The 18,733-nt window shown below is 31.9% G+C and overlaps 1 protein-coding gene across 1 annotated transcript in view; it reads right to left on the bottom strand.

Moving 5' to 3' along the window:
• The window catches only part of LOC127072937 (diacylglycerol kinase 1), an 86,265-nt gene that overhangs the window by 29,934 nt on the left and 37,598 nt on the right, over positions 1-18,733 (bottom strand). The window contains exons 2-3 of the mRNA XM_051013824.1: positions 17,933-18,067; positions 14,929-15,017 (exon numbers count right to left, since the gene is read on the bottom strand). Coding sequence (XP_050869781.1) covers positions 14,929-15,017; positions 17,933-17,996 — 153 coding nt within the window. The 5' untranslated portion in view covers positions 17,997-18,067. The remainder of the gene's footprint in view (positions 1-14,928; positions 15,018-17,932; positions 18,068-18,733) is intronic.

The raw sequence follows: 18,733 nt of genomic DNA on the forward strand, positions 1-18,733 counted from the left end.
CATATATACGTATATATACATACATACGTACGAACGTTATATACATTAGATATGTGTTATAAGCATATGTAAGATATCCAAAATTATGATCCTTCGTGGATAAAGAAAATAATGGCTGAATAATGTTTAATGAACGAGTCAGTGGCAGAGCCAGGCTAGGAGAGCACGCGGTGCGTCATTTAATATGACGCACTGCGCGCGTGCACTTTGTGCTACGACAGGGATTATATATCATCTAAATATACAGTAAGACCGGCCGATGCTCTGGGAATAGCGTGCCTTCGATGTTTGTTTTTGCAATGACGACTATACCTCCTTCTACTTCTTCTTTCTCCTACTTCCTTCTCCTCAGCACCCTCCACCACCCCCATATTTTCCGTCCTTTTCATCTCTCACCCTCTCGTAATCTCACTCCTTTTACTTCTCTCCTCATTTAACATCTATCTACTATTCTCGATTTCTTCCAGCTTCCATCTCAGTTACTCTTATATGATTCAAACGTATGATCCGACGTATGTACGATTCGTTGGACGCTTGAAAATCTACCTATGGATATGAATATGTATGTATGTATATATGTATGTATGTATTATATATATATATATATACGCGACACAATCGAACAGTGAAATTCGTTGGACAAGCACGCTTCGTATATAAACCCGAGAATAACTATTTACAAGTTTCGTAGGCAAGCTCGAATAGAAGTGGAGACATTGACAAATATTTGGGATAGACGTAGATAAGCGAATCGCGATGTTGAACTTGAATCGATATGCTATTTCTCTCTCTCTCTCTCCTCTCTCTCTCTCTCTCTCTCTCTCTCTCTCTCTCTCTCTCTCTCACTCTCTCTGTTGGCCTGTACCTCTCTCCAGGGAGAGAGATATCTACGATCTCGTTCTACGATCGACCATAAATCAAATTTGTAATAAATATTCGCCACCGATAAAATTGGATGAATGATGTCGCGTGATCTTGAAATTTCAAAAAGAATTTTATACTTTTCTTCGTTTTTCTTTCCCTTTCCTTTCTTTTTTTTTCTTTTTTATTTTAAAATTTATCTTGTACGTTCGTACGTACGTATGTGGATAGGTATGTACGTATTGTTATTTCTTAATAACGTTGAAAATTGAGGTTAGATAAATTGTAAATAATTTTATTTGTTTCCTAGATTGGATTCTACGAAATAGGATCCTACGTTCCACTACTATTATTAGTATTACTACTATTATTATCACTACTACTGTTACTACCACTATCATCATCATCAAGAACGAACGATACGAGAGGATTACGAAAAATCTCGTTTTCCTGAATGAAATATATCGTTGTATTCTCTCGTGGAACACGTGTTTTTTGAAAACACAGAACAAAAAGAAATAAAAAGCAAAAAGAGGAAAACAAAAAAAAAAAAGAAAAATACGCACGATACTTCGTCATATTTATATTTAACAATTATTCTCTCTCGGGCTTTTATTTCATTTTATCTTTTTTTTTTCTTTTTTAAATTCTCTCTAAGCTTGTCACATGCACTTCTTACATATGTAATCATATATCATTTTTCATCACATCTATCTATCCTATCGAATATAAGTGCATACTTATACACATATATTACACACACACACACATGTATGTATAGGTATATATAGTTTAGATTCACAAGCTTGAACTCACGTTGTAGCACTGCGATAATTAAATTCGTTTTACGGAACTATAGAAAATATTATCTCACGTAACCCTCTTACCACGGTAATAAACAAGACAGGAGTAGCATTACCCTTGCGTAAACACGTTGTTCGTCGACTTACGTCGGTAAACATATGTCCACCTATATATATATCTTCGCTTTCGGGATATATTCTACTATACACAAGTTTTATATACAATATACCATACAAGGCGTTAGAAAGAAAAAAGAACAGAAAGACGAAGAAAAAAAAAAAGTCAAAATATCGAGTTATCGAAAATATTCTAACAAAAGGAAAAAAAGTATTCTTTTCTTCCCTTTCTTCCTTTTTTCACAAAAAAAAAGAATCTTAATCATTACAATTTGATAATTATCTTGAACTCTGTGAGAAAGAAAGAAAGAAAGAAAGGAAGGAAGGATTCATAATTTAATAATTATCGATAATATCTGATCATTAATTCGTAATGTAATAAAGAATAATTCTATTCTATATTGTAATTAAAAATTTCTATTAAAAATCGTAAAATTCAAACGTCGAAGAGAATTATTAGGATCAAAGACGAATCGGGTAAAGTTAGGCTACTAAAATGAAGATAAAATTTATACAAAGTGTGTGTGTGTGTGTGTGAGAGAGAGAGAGAGAGAGAGAGAGAGAGAGAGAGAGAGAGAGAGATTCGGTGTTCACGTGACGTCATTGCACAGATGCAAGGCAGCTGCAATCGCGTTTGCGAGTGCACCGACCTCGGCCGTAACACATATATAAGCGCGCACACACACGCACACACACACAAGCGCGCGCGCGTACACGTATACACGTACGCGTGCTCGCGCATACACGCATACATACAGATCCTCGAGAGATTGTATTCGTGTCGAACTACGAATGGTGTGACGTCACTCTTTCTCCTTCTCTCTCTAACTTTAGCACACCGGGTGTTCTCTGGCGTTCCCATGGAAACCGTGACGTCATTGTACCTCGTCGTCATCGATGTTTCCTACGGAATCTCGTACCAAAAGTGATGTTAGAGTAGAATTTCGTCGAAAGAAAAAGAGAGAAAGAGATAGAGATGGAAAGAGAGAGAAAGAGATCAAAAAAAGGAGGGAGGGAGGGAGGGAGCGAGAGAGAGAGAGAGAGAGATAACAAAAGAAAGAAAAAAAGAAAAAGTAAAGAAGGGATGATTTGAATAAAAATAAAAAGATTTTAATTATCAAAAACGTTCATCGTCGAAAGATAAGAGATAAGAGAAAATCAGTCTATGAAGAAAAAAGAGATAAGATAAATGTATATACACAAAAAAGAAATAGAAAGAGAGAAAGAGAGAGAGAGAGAGAGAGAGAGAGAGAATTGTAATTAGTATCGAAAAAATAAAATTCCAAGAGATATTCGATCCTTTTTCATTACTTTAACTTAAGAAGAATAAAAAATGAGAAATCTTAGAAGCGTCCTTTAATGGAAAAGAGGATAGACGTTATTACGATCCTTAAGATCCTTCGTTCGATCCTTCTATCAGCACAAATCCAGGGCTCATATAAATAAAAAAAAGGGAGGGGGGGAGAAGAAAGAAAAAAAGAAAAATCGAAAAGTGTTTGAAAGGAGACCGTAGGCGATTTTCTTTTCAGATCGACCAATCGATTTCAATCTTTCTCTCTCTCTCTCTCTCTCTCTCTCTCTCTCTCTCTCTCATTTTTTTTTTCTTATGAAAAAGCCGTTGGCAATCATGAGAAAAGAGATTAGGTCAGCTTGGATTAACGGACTCGAACTAGTTGCTTTAATTTCGGTCTTTCCTTCCTTTTCGTTCATCCTCCTTTCTTTTTTTTCTTTCTTTCTTTCTTTCTTTCTTTCATTCATTCATACTTTCTTTTCTCTTCTTTTCTTTTCTTTTCTTTCTTTCTTTTTCCTTTTTTTCTTTCTAACTTCTTATCAAAGTTACGAATGTATAGACCGAACGAAATTATTTCTTCGAGTTAAGAGTTTCATGGAGTCATGAAGAAAGAGTAGGACCACGAGAAATGTAAATATTCGTAAGATTGCTCGTTACCATGATTTTCTTTTCTTTTCTTTTCTTTTTCTTTTTCTTTCTTTTCCTCTTTTTTTTCGTAGTACTCAAAAAGAAGAGAAGAGCTCCTTCTGGTGGTTTTTCCAAATGTGTCTCGAATTACTTGGTGGTTGGTTAGTTGAAAAACGAAAAGAGAAAAAAAAATATAGAAATAAAAGGAAAGAAAGAAAAAGTGGGTCTCATTGAGGGGAGCTCCAGAAAGCTTAAATTTTTAAGATCCGTCTCTATATATATATATATATCTCTTTCTTTCAATCTCAATTGAAAAGTAAATGACATTTAATCCTTTGACCATTCGTAGTATATTTCAGTTATGAGGAGAGCTCGTTAGTCGGCACTTTTAATTTCTTAACTAACGTGATAAAATATTCGCCGGTAGAATTTCAAAGTATGTATCCTTATTTAATACTTATATAATACATCTCCAAGCAACCCTTCCTTATCTTGCCGTTTTTACGATGAAATCTAAAAACGATGTCATAGGAAATCTTTCGAATTGTAGATGAGAGATATGCGAGATAATAAATAATAATCGTTTACGAGTTGATGATTTAGATTTTGAAAGGATGTATTACATTGAATGTATGCGTATTTATATACATGTATATACTCGCACATTTATATATACGTATACATATATATGTATGTATGTATGTATATATATATTTATTAGCCTTTTTTACTTGTATATATACATGTATATACTCACACATTTATATATATATATATACATATATTTATTAGGTTTATCCCCCATTTATCGCAGTTATACAGCGCAATCTTTTTATTGGTCAACCTTAATGGATTCAGTAGCGACGTAAAGCGGTTTACGAGATTGGCCTTCCAGTATCTAAGCTTCGAGCGAAGTTACGACTAAATTAAGATTAACACCGGAACATAAAGCAAGAAGACATTGCTCGTTGCTTTTCCCATGGTCGTCACCTTTTACCAAAACTCTACTTTGCCAAGGGAAAATAAAATTAAACGAACGGAAAAAAGGTAAAGTGAAAAAAGTTGGAATTGAACTTACTGGGGGGGGGTTTCGTGTATTCTTTTTTGTTCAAATAAAAATAAAAATAATTATAATAAAAAAGAGAACGAACAAGAAAACAAAACAAAAACTTTTATTTCTCCCCCACCATCCTTTTCACCTTTCAACTAAAATTCTTCTTTGATCAGGCGAAAACAAAGTAAAATAAAAAATGAAAAAAATTAAAAATAAAAACGATTGAAATTGTATCAGATACGAATTTTACGGGTTTGTGCTATTCACGAAAGGAAAAATAAAATAAAATAAAATAAAATAAAATAAAATAAAATAAAAAAAAAGAAAAACAAACAAAAACGATTTTCTCGTGTTCGTCACAGTTGCGACCAGTAAAGTGCAATGTCAGCGTTCTCCAAAAAGAGGCCAGTAAATTTTCCGACGAATTCGTTGCTATTCGTGCCAAGTGAAAGATCCAGAGAGGTATAAAATATAAGACGCTTTATTTTATCGTACGATGTAAGATATTAGAAATTCTCGATGATTCGCGATCCATATCCTTCGATCTTTTACCTTCTGTATATTTATATTACGCTCATAATTTTTTTTATCAATTAATCACGTCCCTACGAGTTAATAAAAAGTTTCGATCGGATTGTTGACGAAATTAATTCATACATTCGATCTCGTCAAAACGGTGATCGCGTAAATTTGTTAGAAAAGAAAAAGAGATAATTGCGATCATCTTCCATGTGTCTATGAATTATTATTCTATCTCTCTGTGTGTATGTGTGTGTGTGTGTGTGTTAAGAGAGATCTTACAAGGTTTTTTTTTTTTTAATATTTTTATATCCGTGCACAATCGAATTCACTTAAATTTCTCGTGGAACTTCAATGAAGCGGATACTCGCTCATTTTCGTTCACTCGTTTTTCATTCACATGAATGCTTCTACTTTGTCATTCTCTTTTTTTCTTTCTTTTTTTCATTTTTTCTTTTTTTCTCTTTTTTTCTCCTCTTTCTTTTTTTTTAAATGTTCCGAGGTAGAATTCCAAAAACGACAACCCGTTAAAGCTTTGTTCGCAATGATGATGGATGAAACACAGAAAACGCGAGAGAGAAAGAAACGTTTTTGAAAAAGATCGATGTACGTACCTACGTGAGTACTTATGTATGTGTTTATGTACGTATATAGCGTAGATATGTACTTAGATGGTATATATGTGAAAGAAGTGACGACTTTTCACGCGCTTTCAACACGCTTTTTACATAAGCTGAGAAATGCGATGAGGAACATTTCGATACGCTTTTGTATGTGTGTTTCTGTGTATGTGTTTGTGTGTAGAGAATGGATAAAAGCTTTGCGTCGAGGACGCGAAGTAACTTAAGTAATATCATAGTAAGCTAAATATAATAGTAAGCTAAAAATAAGAAAGGAAAGTATATATTTCCTTCTTAAAAGATTTGTAACAACGAATTTGTATAATTCGATTCGAAATTTTTTTTCATTGAAAGAAACTTCGTAAGATGGAGAGAGAGAGAGAGAGAGAGAGAAAGAGAGAGAAAAAATTTTGATAATATATAGAGATTATCATTAACCATAGGATATATAAATATAAATGTATAACTAAGGAAGTTATAATATATTGACTATATTTTGTATATGTATATATGTATGTACGTGTAAATGTACATACTCGGATAATCACATTATAATGCATAGTCTACCTGTTAACCCTTATTATTATGCATATACGTGATAAGTATGCACTTCGAACACCCAGTGTAGTAGATCAAAGCAACGGCTTCGAGACGTCCGTCCTTCTAAAACTTTTAACGCCGTTCAATCGTGATAACAGCAGAAACAAGATCAAAATAACGAGCATCTACTTTAATTATCTTTAAAAGACGTTCGTTTTCCTTTTTTTTTTTCTTATCTTTCCTCGAAATACCAATTAAATATGAAATCAAAAGAAAAATATATTATCGTGGAAATAAATATTCTCTTTTATAGAAATTATTTATTACAAAGAAAAAAAGATTTTCTTTTTCTCCCTTAATAAAGTACCGACTGTACGATACACACACACACACACACACACACACGTAATAAATAATCTGTTCGATATTAATATAATTTTCTTCGAGAGACAAAATATAATATTTTTATCAATATCAATTTATTTATCCTTTCTTCTTTCTTTCTCTTAATAAAACGCTATCTAAATACGTACCTACATTACAATTAAAAAAAAAAAAAAGAAAAAAAAATAATAATAAATAGAAAATAATATATATATATATATATAAAAATATATAAACGATCTCTTTGATATAAACAATTTATCTATGACAAATATCATAATAAAAAATTATCTTATAAAAAATAACAATGATAAAATAATGTTTCACTTTATTAACAAAATTTATATATATTAATAATTTACTTGGAATATTTAACAAATTCTCTCTCTCTCTCCCTTTCCCTCTCTATCATCTATCTTTTTTCGGATCCCTTCCCTACCATTCGTAGGTCCTCTCAAGAGGGCGTTTTCCACACACGATGACGCGGTGACCTCGCTCCGCATCCTCCCACCCTCTCTTCACTCCCTTCTTCGTCACACCCAAGCCCCAGCACACACGCTTCCATTCGAGTGCGTCAGAGATGACGTCACGTAACTAAGCAACCGCACCCTTGCGGCTCCGCAAAGACCCGTTTTTTCACCCTTCCTCCTTCCGTACTTTACTCGTCCTTCGTCCTTCGTCCTTCGTCCTTCATCCTTCGCATCCCCGCATTTTCGTTATTCCCTTTGTTACACTCTGTTTGGAAGGCTAATTAGAAAGTAGGAGTATAGTTAACCATTTCCTCATGGTTTACAATCAAGATTCCTTTCTTCTGACATTAATATACTTTAAATATATATATATATATACACACACGCACGTATTTCAGAATAGTAATAATAAAAAAGAAAGGATAGATCAAGAAATTAAAAGAAAAGAAAAGAAAGGAAAAATAAAGAGAAAAAGAGGGGAAAAAAAAAGAGAGACATATAAAAAAAAGAATTCCTTAATAAAAATCTTGCCATCTCTTCGTAACTTTCGACGCAGTCGAGAGTAGTAGATGATACCTATCGTACGACGTAGCGAATTTGAGATTCTCGCTTTTGTCGAAAGAATTCGAGCGAGCGATTCCTTTGGAAGGAAAGAACGTAGAAAAGAAGTTCGGTAGAAAGAAAATTTCCAATGGGGCGAAAAAAGATAAAGAGACCTCGTTCGAAAAATTACGAGATAGGTCTACTACATGGGCTGATGGGATCAAGGTAAAAAGCAGCAGTAGTAGCAGTAGCAGTAGCAGTAGAAGTAACAGTAGCAGCAACAAAAGAAGAAGAAGAAGAAGAAAAAATAATGGTGGACATGGATGATCTTTCGTGAGGTTTCTGAAAATAAATCTCGTAAAAAAATATATCTTGGCAATAACAATCTTTGTGATATGTAAGTGACTTTATATAAGAAAGAAAGTGTAGAATAAAGTATTGAAGAAAGGTATGGAATAATGGATGAAACGAAAATGAGAGAGAGGGATAAAAATACCAATCGCATTTAATTTACAAAAGAGAGAAAGAGAAAGAATGAGTGAATGTAATATAGCTGTGTGAAACAAGAAACGATTGTGCCTTCTAATAAAAATTCTATTTCTTCGAGAAATATACACCGATCGTTAGGAGAAAACAATACTAATCTACTTGAGAAAGCTAAATATAGCAAATGAGAGAGAAATAGAATGTTTATCTAGTTCGTTGTCCTTGAACGATGTCAACCGTCCTATGGATGGAAAGAGTCTTATATGTTTTTACGAATACTTTCAAAGTATTTATATGCGTGTGTGTGTGTGTGTATAAAACTTGTCTACTTCGTAGAGAAGTTTGATATACAAAACTAAGCTCACTCTTTTTTTCTTTATCACGTTCGTTCCACCTGTTTATCCATTGACCCTCTTCTGTTCTTAGATACCTACGCAATCAAACGCAAAATCATTTTGCTCTTACATATTTTCCTCTTTCTCTTTCTCTCTTTCTCTCTCGATTTTTTTTTCACTTTTTTTAATTCGTTAATAATAAAACATACGATGAAGTCGGATTTATGATAATGAAGGAAATTTTATTATTTATCTTTTTTTTCTCTTTTCTTTTTCTTCCTAAAAAAAATGTTTATCACCAAACGAAAATAATCAAAAAAAATCGAACTTTTCCATTGCTCTTAATTTTTGATCATTTCACTCGTACTTCTCTGCAACATAATTTTTCTTTCTCATTACTTCACTTCTTTTTTTTTTCTTTTTCCTTTTTCTTCTCCTTTTCCTATCTCTCTCTTTCTCTTCATCTTTTCCTCTTTGCAGAACTCACGATTTTCTCAAGTTTTTCTTGTTTACTTCGCACTTTTATCCGTCCGAAAGAACGAGAGAAATAGGTAAAAAGGACTAGCAGTTTCTTTGTGGAAATAAAGCCTGAAGCTGGGAAACTCGATCTATGTGTATGTAACGCTATGTAGAACTCGTAAAACTCGTGCGAAAGATAACTCTGTAAAACGTAAAGTTCTTGTAAAAGATAAAATAAAAAGAAAGTCTACTACATATATACATATGTATACACACACACACACACGCATACTGCATCTGTAATAGGTATATAAAAGCTATAGGTACATAAAATATATTCGCGAAATTTTTACGTCGTATCATGATCGAGTAGAATCGATATTTCTGATAGATATTTCTCATCGATTAAACGAATAGAAGATGGGCAAAAAAAAAAAACAATAAATGGAAGATCCGTTTCGAATGGAATATTCTAATCGACGTTCCAATTCCTTTGAAGTCGCTCTTGATAAAAGAAGAGAGCTTTCGATTGTCAATAGAACAAAAAAAAAAAGAAAAAAGAAGAAGAAGAAGAAGAAGAATGCTTTTTCTCTCATCGTATTCACTCTCATCGATTTGAATATTAATTAAATCGATATTATTGTACCAAAGTATAATTAAGTCCCGTTCAACAACGTCCTAAATTGTCAATTCATTTTCTTTCTTCAAATTTCAAATTTTTTTACAAACGAATGTTTATTGACAAATAAGATGGGGACGTTAGAACGAATCATTTACTATCTAAGAACCAAGACTCATTAATCGAAAACGCCATAGCTTCGACGAATCACGTACTTTAATTAACGATATGATCCGCCTCTTCGCAACGCTAATGTAATTATCTTGGGACGTGGTTGGTGACACTTAATTGGCACATTGAGAAAGGAGAGAGAGAGAGAGAGAGAGAGAGAGAGAGAGAGAGAGAAAGAGAGGAAACTGAACGTAAAAGAATGAAGATAAAGATGGATAGAGAGAAAGAGCAACCTGAGCAAAAAAAAATATAGAGCGGGGAAAAGTAGTGGGAGGAAACCGAGCGAGAAAAGAAAATTTATGGGGGAAGTAAAAGAGCAACGTTATTTTATTTTATTTTATTTTATTTTATTTTATTTTATTTTATTTTATTTTATTTTATTTCTCTATTCCGAATAAAATACCATTCTGCATGGAAAATTAATATAAAAATTCGTTCTGATTATTCATGAATTCGACGTCTGATAATTATGCAATGAAAGTTTGTGAATAGAGCTGATTGTTTGTTTTTCTCTTTTCTTTTCTTTTTTTTTTTCGTAGTTTCAAGGAAACGTCTTTACTTAGAGTGATTTTTTCTTAAGAGAGAAAAGGGATTTATAAATCATCGATTGATTATTTATAAAACAATGATCGTCTAATATAATTCTATCCGATTAACGTTTTACAGCGATTATCGAATTTCAATCGACACTGACCGATCTTTTCAAAATCGATTCAATGAATATAGAGTATAGATATTTTATTTATTAACTTTAACGCGTTCGTTGACTCTCTATCTATCTATCTATCTATCTATCTATCTATGTATCTAGCCATCCAACCATCTATTTATTTCTTTCTCTCTTTTTATAAAATCGAATCGGATCTGTTATATCAGGAAGTTTAAAATCTCCCGTCGAGAAGAAATCGAGGTCGTATTCGAGTCGATATTTGAAAGTAAGAATCGCTTATAGTTTTAACGTCGTTAGAATCCAACGATGAATGTATCGAATAAACCTTATTATTATTATTATTATTATTATTATTATCATACGATATATATAAATAGGTTGTTATCGAAATAAAAAAGTTAAAATAGAGAAATAATATTTTCCGGGAAAATACGTTTTGCGAAACGTGAAGGGTGAAATCGAAATAAGATGGAGTTAGAGAGTGGTATACCTATTCGTGAAAGCGATTTATCGCGTTCACGTGACTATTTGTTCGGTAAAGTCAGTCAGTATTCCCAGATGGCAGAATTGCGTTCGGTACGAATCAGTTACATCTAGAGTAAAGTAGATATATTTTCTCTTGGATATACTTCTCGCGATACTCTACGACAGTAAGTTCTATGAAAGAAAGAAAGAAAGAGAGAAAGAGAAACGTTTATTTGCTCTCTCGTCGGGGGTGCATCGGTCTCTCTATCTCTTATCCTCGCTTATTCAACGAAATCCATCGAGAAAAGCTACGTAGAAGCTTTGCAAGTAAATCTTTATACCTCTCAGGAGACCACGAAGAAACGTACCTACGCGTATACGGGCCCACTCACTCACTCACTCACTCACTCTCTATGAGATCGATCGGAATATCGATTTACGCCTACGTTTACTATCGTTTTTCATCAAAATAGACGGACAAAGAGAGAGAGAGAGAGAGAGAGAATATGTAGAGTAAAAAAAAAATATCTGTGTAAAGTAGAACGCTACGTTGCGTTTAATTATATAAGTATATAAAAAGATTAAAAAGAAAAAAATATATATATAAATATACATACAAGGTCGACACTTTCGAATCAGCCGACTCGTCGTCACGAAAATATAATATAATATCGATCGTTTTCCTATAAACTTCTTCTCATTGATAGAACGAATTCGTGCCTCTTAATAATATTAAATCAGAGAATCGTAAAAGAAAGAAAAGAAAAAAAAAGAAAAAGAAAAGGAAAGAAAAAGAAAGAGAAAAATATTTGAAATCTTTCTGTGATTAAAATGAATAAAAACGTGACTCGAATGAAGATATAAAATATCGAAAGAGACGCGTATTTTTTTTCTTTCGAAAATTTTTATTAAGAAGAAAAAGAAAGAGGAAAATATATAAATAAATAAATAAATAAATAAATAAATAAATATATATATATATAAATTCTTCGGTTATCTTGTGTCTCTGAAGTTTGCTAGTAGGGATAGTAGTAAGGATATTATATTCCTGATCTAAGGATAAACCCAGCTGCTGTGGACGCTGGAGCATTACCAGGATCTCCAGACATCGTAACTGGGAACAATGCAATCTGTTAACGGTCTGACCCAACTGTCTTGCTAGTTATGTGGGAGTGAAAGAGAAAGAAAGAGAGAGAGAGAGAGAGAGAGAGAGAGAGAGAAAGTGGGAGGGAGAAAGGAAGGAAGGAAGGAAGGAAGGAAGGAGAAGCAAAAGGATACGATCGATCGCCTTTTGCTTTGAGAACACAGCATACGATATGTTTCTCTATATATGGAATATATCTTTCTTTCTCTTTTTCTTAAATACGTAGACAACAAGTTTTATATAACATATTCCGAATCCGTAAGAACAGCAAAGATAAATTTCGTGTAAATGTAAATGCAAATGTTCAAGCTACGATTCTATAGGTTTTATTTCTAATTTATTTTATTACAAGATATTCATGTATGTAATATTCTCTTTAAATACGCGAATATATATAGATATATAGATATATCTGTAAATTTAAGCTATGATTTTTTACTTTATTTCTAATGTATTTTATTAAAAAATATAAGAAATATTATATACATATATATATATAAGTATAATTTTTCTGTCTCTCTCTCTCTCTCTCTCTCTCTCTCTTTCTTTCTTTCTCTTTGTCTGCTTATTTCTTTTATGTATTCACAGATATAAAAATATAAAGGATATTTGAATGGCTATTCAGAGTATATAGGAGAGAGAGAAAAATAAGAAAAAGAAAAAAAAATTAAAGACTACTCTTTTACTCGAATAAGTATACCAAAAGAGGAATCAGTACAATAGATATATATTTATAGCGACGAAGAAGTCATTATCCGTGAAATAGTTCAATGGATTCGTTTAATGGTTAAACCGTAAGACGCGTGCCAAGTGAAACGTATGTTTTCTACGTATTGGATATTGTACTATATTAGTACTATATATAAATCATTTTACGATACTACGAATAAAGTGGAATTATTGCGAGTAAAAAAAATTCAAATATTCTCTAACACACACACACACACACACGCGCGCACGCACTTCGATATTTAGAAAGAAAAATGTTCTCGCTCGATAGAAATCTTAACGTAAAAATCACTCAAAAAAAAAAAAAAAAAAAAAAAAAACAAAAAAAAGAAAAGAAAAATAAATAAAATAAAAAACGATAGAAGAAAAAAAAATATTAATGATATTCCGACAAGGTGGATCGTTAAAAACGATCTCGTATTAAACGAAAAATTTATCAAAAGTACAATATAACGAACGAACGGAAAAGAACGAATTATGTGACGATAAAGAAGAATTAATTAGAACCCGGTCGCGCCTATGTGTGTCGCGACCGGCGATATATGATAATTCGAGAAAAAGCGTGCGTTCGTTATTACAAAAAAAAAAAAAAAGAAAAAGAAAAAGAAAAAGAAAAAAGATCATATTTACTTTTCAGAATATAACAAGTATTTGAAAGGGAAAGATAAAGAAAAGGGACAGACCGATCGACAGATAGAGAAAGAGAGAGAAAGCAAGATATGAAACTAGTTTCATCCACGAAGAAATGATATTTACATTTCTACTTTCAAACTGTTCTCAGCTTTCATTTTTCCTTGAAAATTCTTTTCTGACGTTTTACAATCCTCATTCATAACGTTCATACATAATTATATACATACATACATACATACATACATAGATAAGTACATAGATAAGTACATACATATTTTACATATGTATGTATATTATTTACAATAGCTTTTATATAGAATCGATCGTGCTTCATTGCGACGTCGTTTCCACTCTAATGAACTTTTCCAATCGTTTGCTCGTTTCACCTCTCCCACTATCAATCCTCCCCCTACCACCCCCACCCCTCACTCATCTCCCCCTATATCCTTCTCTAGCACACTCTTCTAACTCAAGCCGCAATTTAAACGAACGGAAATGGACAAGCTGTAATTTAATTGCTTTCTAATTGCTCCCTGCCGACGTAGCAAAGCGCGAATTGATAAACGTCGGTCGGTAATCTTTAATTCCATATGGTATCATTGATAATATACATATACCATATGGTTATAAAGCGTACATATATATATATATATCGTATAATATATCGCGTTGTTATTCAATTATTCGATCAGAACACGAAAAATATTTTTTGTTTGCGAGCAGAAAAATATTCGACGGTAAAAATATATTATTTTCGTTCGATTTTTTTTTCCCTTTTTTTTTATTCTTATTTTTATGTTCTTCTTCTTGTTTTTTTTTTTATTTATTTATTTTCCTTTTTCTAATATTTTTTCTTGGTTCGAGAAGATAAACTATCTCGTGGATATGCTTAGAACGAAGGTGTATAAATTTGGATATAATGCATCGTCTTTCGAGCAAAGACAGTAACGAGTAAGGTTCAATTTTCACGCTGACTTTATGATCGTTAATACAACGATAAACCTCGTCCTTATCGGAGGAAACGAGAAAAGAAAAATAAAAAAAGAAAATCATTATCTGCTTTATGCGATTGTATTAAGAATTAACTTATATGTGTTTTAATAAGGACATACGCATATATATATATATATGTATTACTGAGTCATACCCTTTTTTGATTTATCTAATCAGTAAATTTTTTAAGTTAATATATTTTATAAAAAAAAAAAAATCAATTTACGTTTCAACAATTTATCAATGTAAGCTTATATATATATATTTTTTTTAACGAATCGTATCCTCTTACTCGAATATAAAATTAATAAATATTTAAAATGATTTCTTTTCTTTTTCTTCTTTTTGGATAAAAAAATTGATTATCAATACTTTTATTTTATCAACGAACATACCCCATCGGGATGATACTTTGGTACACCGCTTGCCGTCGTGTTGCTGCCACAAAATTCTGTAAGAACATCTTGTAGCTTTCTCGTTGAATCTGAAATAGAAAAATAAAAAAGAAAAATGAAATATATACAGTCAACATATACATATACATAAACACGCAAACGTCTTAGTGTATCACATCGGTAAATTAAAACATGAAGAAATACTTCTTATTTCTTTCTCTCTCTTTTTTTTTTTTTTCTTTATTAATTAATCTACACGAATAAAATACGAAATGAAAAAGGAAAAAATATTAAATCGATGAAACGTATATCTGGGATCAGAAGAGTTTGATCGAAAAACATCGAGCACGATAAATTGGCTAATAATAGGAGACCATTGGCCTACACTGCCGATCGACGTCATAATGCACTTAACACTGTAGATATTTTGAAGCATAGCACTATTTTCGGATCGATTGACGGCCACGACGATGGATCGTCTCTCATCGGAAGAGACAACCTTAACGATTAATGTTGTCTGCTTAAAGCCGGAAATTCGGCGTTATGTTTCATAATATACCAGAAGCGGAATCTTTATTAGGAGATACGAGAAAAGTCATCTATCATAGCATGAGAGCAAATCAAAGGAAGATGAAATACAATGGGGATGATGGAGAGATTGTGAGGGGAAAAAAGAAAAAAGAAAAAAGAAAAAAAAAGATAGGAAGAAAAATGATTGCATGTTCTGACATTTTTTTCTACTTTTTTTTTTTCATGATTATTTTTCATGAAGTACTCCCATATATGTACGTTATATATAAATATATATAATATAGTATATAATAGTACAATATGATCGAAATGAATAAGAGTATGCAATCCGATAAAATAAATAAAACAGGGATAGTTTTTTTCGCGTCAATTCGGTTTCGTTCTATGACGAGAAAGAGAAAAAAAATAAATAAAAAAAGATAAATAAAAAAGAAAAAAGAAAAGGAAACAAACAAATCTTTATCCTCTATGTTTACCATCTGAAAATCTATAAAAAAAATATTGAATGAATCTATAATTAAAAACGACATAGAGAGAAAGAGAGAGAGAGAGAGAGGGAGAGGGAGAACACAAAAAAGAGAAATAAATAAACGTGAATTTTTTCGCGCCGTTTCAAATCATCTCTCACCGCGGAAGAATAAACACGATCGAAACGCTATGGTCGAAGTTTACCGATACTCGTTGAATACCGTGAATTCTAAATCGTGACTTGTAATTTCCAATTCATGGCTTTTGTCGTTGTCGAACGAAATTGCCTCGAGAATTTTTGAAGCGAATGTATTATGGTGTATACCACGGTACGTTATTTTCTAAAATTAATCAGAAACTAGCAAGAAAAGATATCGTGTAAGATTCAGAAGTCTTAAAAAGTCAATAAATTTAAACGAAAAATAAAAACAAAAAGAAAGTTCTTTTTATGGCATAAAAATACGAGTCTTAATCAAATCGATTTGCATTCGTTAATTACGAGATTAAATTATTTTTCTTTCTTTCCTTTTTCTTTTTTTTTTTTATTATTTTTTTTTTTAATTTTGTTAACACAATATATATATATATATAATAATTGAATAGTGAAGTAATACAAAGTAACATAAATATTATATAAAGAGAAAGAGAGAATAACCGAATAATAAATATAATAATACGATTAAAAATAAATACTACGTAATAATTGTATAGTGAAATAATATGAAATAAAAGATATATTATATATAATAACTGCAAAATAAAATACTAGATATACTAAATTTATAGTATAATAATGAAAAGTAAATTGAATACTATATAATAACTGCATAGTAAAAAAAAAAACTAGATATATTAAATTTATAGTGTAATAATATCAAATAAACAAAATACTATATAGTAACTGCGTAATAAAATAATATATATATATATAATATATATCTCACACGCACATATTTGTGTACGTATACGTATATCTCTGTGTACAAGAGATATATTTGAAAACAAAGCTTTGTCGTCAGCCGACACAGCAAACGAATTCCCGGCTTTCACAGACAATATCGTTGGAATTACCATAATCCGATAACCAACGAGGTGACACGTTGTGACTTTTAATTGAGACCTCGACACGCTTTTGTATCGGTAATATCGTTCGGCTTTGTAGTGTAAGCTAGCCGCCATTATTGCGGCAGTACAACGTCGTCGGCGTCATTTGGAACATTTTCTACGTTATAATAGAGAGCTCTATTTCGAACGATATGCGTACACGCATTTCGATTCGATTCGTTTCGTTTCGTTTCGTTTCGTTTCGTTTTCTCTTGATATCAACGAGAATCATCTATATACCTCGTGTTCCGAATGGTTATCGAAAATTTTCATGTCGCGTTTCAATGGCGTCCATAAAGTGCGTGCATATCCATGCGTGCGGAAACCATCACCAAACGGATGGGACAATTTCGACAACGTTTCCGTATTTTGTTACGTATTAGTAAACTATTGCACTGAAATTGTGACAAAATTCGTTGGATGTTTCCTCCCCTCTATTCCTACCCTTCATCCCTCATCGCCCGTCGTTTTTTTTTTTTTGTTAATCTTGTATCGATAAAATTTTATAACGACGTTTATAGAATCTCGATATTATTTTTTATGAAAATTAAATCTTTTTTTTTTTTAATCAAATTCTTTCTCTTTCTCTCCCTCCTTTTCTTTTCTTTTCTACGCTTTATCATCGTTAAAGCTTTTCTCGAGAATATTCTTTTTAAAAATTCTTTTTAAAGAGAATGTCTTTTATTTATTTATTTATTTATTTATTTCTTTTCTTTTCTTTTTTAACTATGAGACAGAGGACACGAGCGATCTAAAAACATCGAGACACATGGCGCGTTTGTTCAACGATCGAATTCGTTTTGTGTTTCCGACTTTTGTTCTTTTTTTCTCTCTCCTCTATTCCCTCTCCCTTTTCTTTTTATTTATTTCCTTTCCTTTGATTCATAGAATTTGTACTCACAAGCTGCCAAATCCTGGAGCTGTTGAAATTCCGCGGGCGAGAGTTTATCCCAGTGAAAGGCCATCCTTAGTAATCTTGTCCTCGATGTACCTTGGGACGAACGCCCGGACGGTGATCGCCTTTGAGATTCATCACCTAAGCGATAAAGAGATTTCATTTCTAAAGAGAATTTATTTGGACGCGAAAAGAAATGAAAGAAAGAAAGAAAGAAAGAAAGAAAAGAGAAGAAAAAAAAAGAAAAAGAAAAATAAAAAGAAAAATAAAATAATGAAAAGATCGCGATGATATAATAGAAGTAGATCGATTTTATCTCTACGTAAGAAAGAAAGGACCTTTTGAAATAAGATAAAGGAAAGTAATAGTAATAGCTTAGTAGAAATAGTAGAAATAGTAGTATAGTAGTAGGTAGTAGTAGCAGTGTAGTAATAGTTGGAATCAAACGAACAGTTGAGTTAACGTGGCCGGCGAACTAAGTAGAAAAGAGACTTCTTATCGTGAAGAAGCAAAAAAAAGGGCACGGCATCGTTTCTGATAGTATCCCGGTCACGTTTAAAAGTTTTTACAGGTATTTCTTCGTCCCAAGCTTTTAAACTATCGATTCTATTCTAACGAATCGAATGAAACAAACTGAAAAATATTATGAATCGTACGATTACTTCCATATACTCGCTTTAATATTACCATTGAAATCAAGAAACTCGATGCGAAATTACTTAAACAAAAGGATTTTAAATCATTTCAAACATTTTTAGATCATTTTTAAACAAATGTGTTTCGTGTTTTTATATATATATATATTTA

This window comes from Vespula vulgaris, chromosome 2 (assembly GCF_905475345.1).
Source record: "Vespula vulgaris chromosome 2, iyVesVulg1.1, whole genome shotgun sequence".
In the NCBI taxonomy this organism is placed as follows: Eukaryota; Metazoa; Arthropoda; class Insecta; order Hymenoptera; family Vespidae; genus Vespula; species Vespula vulgaris.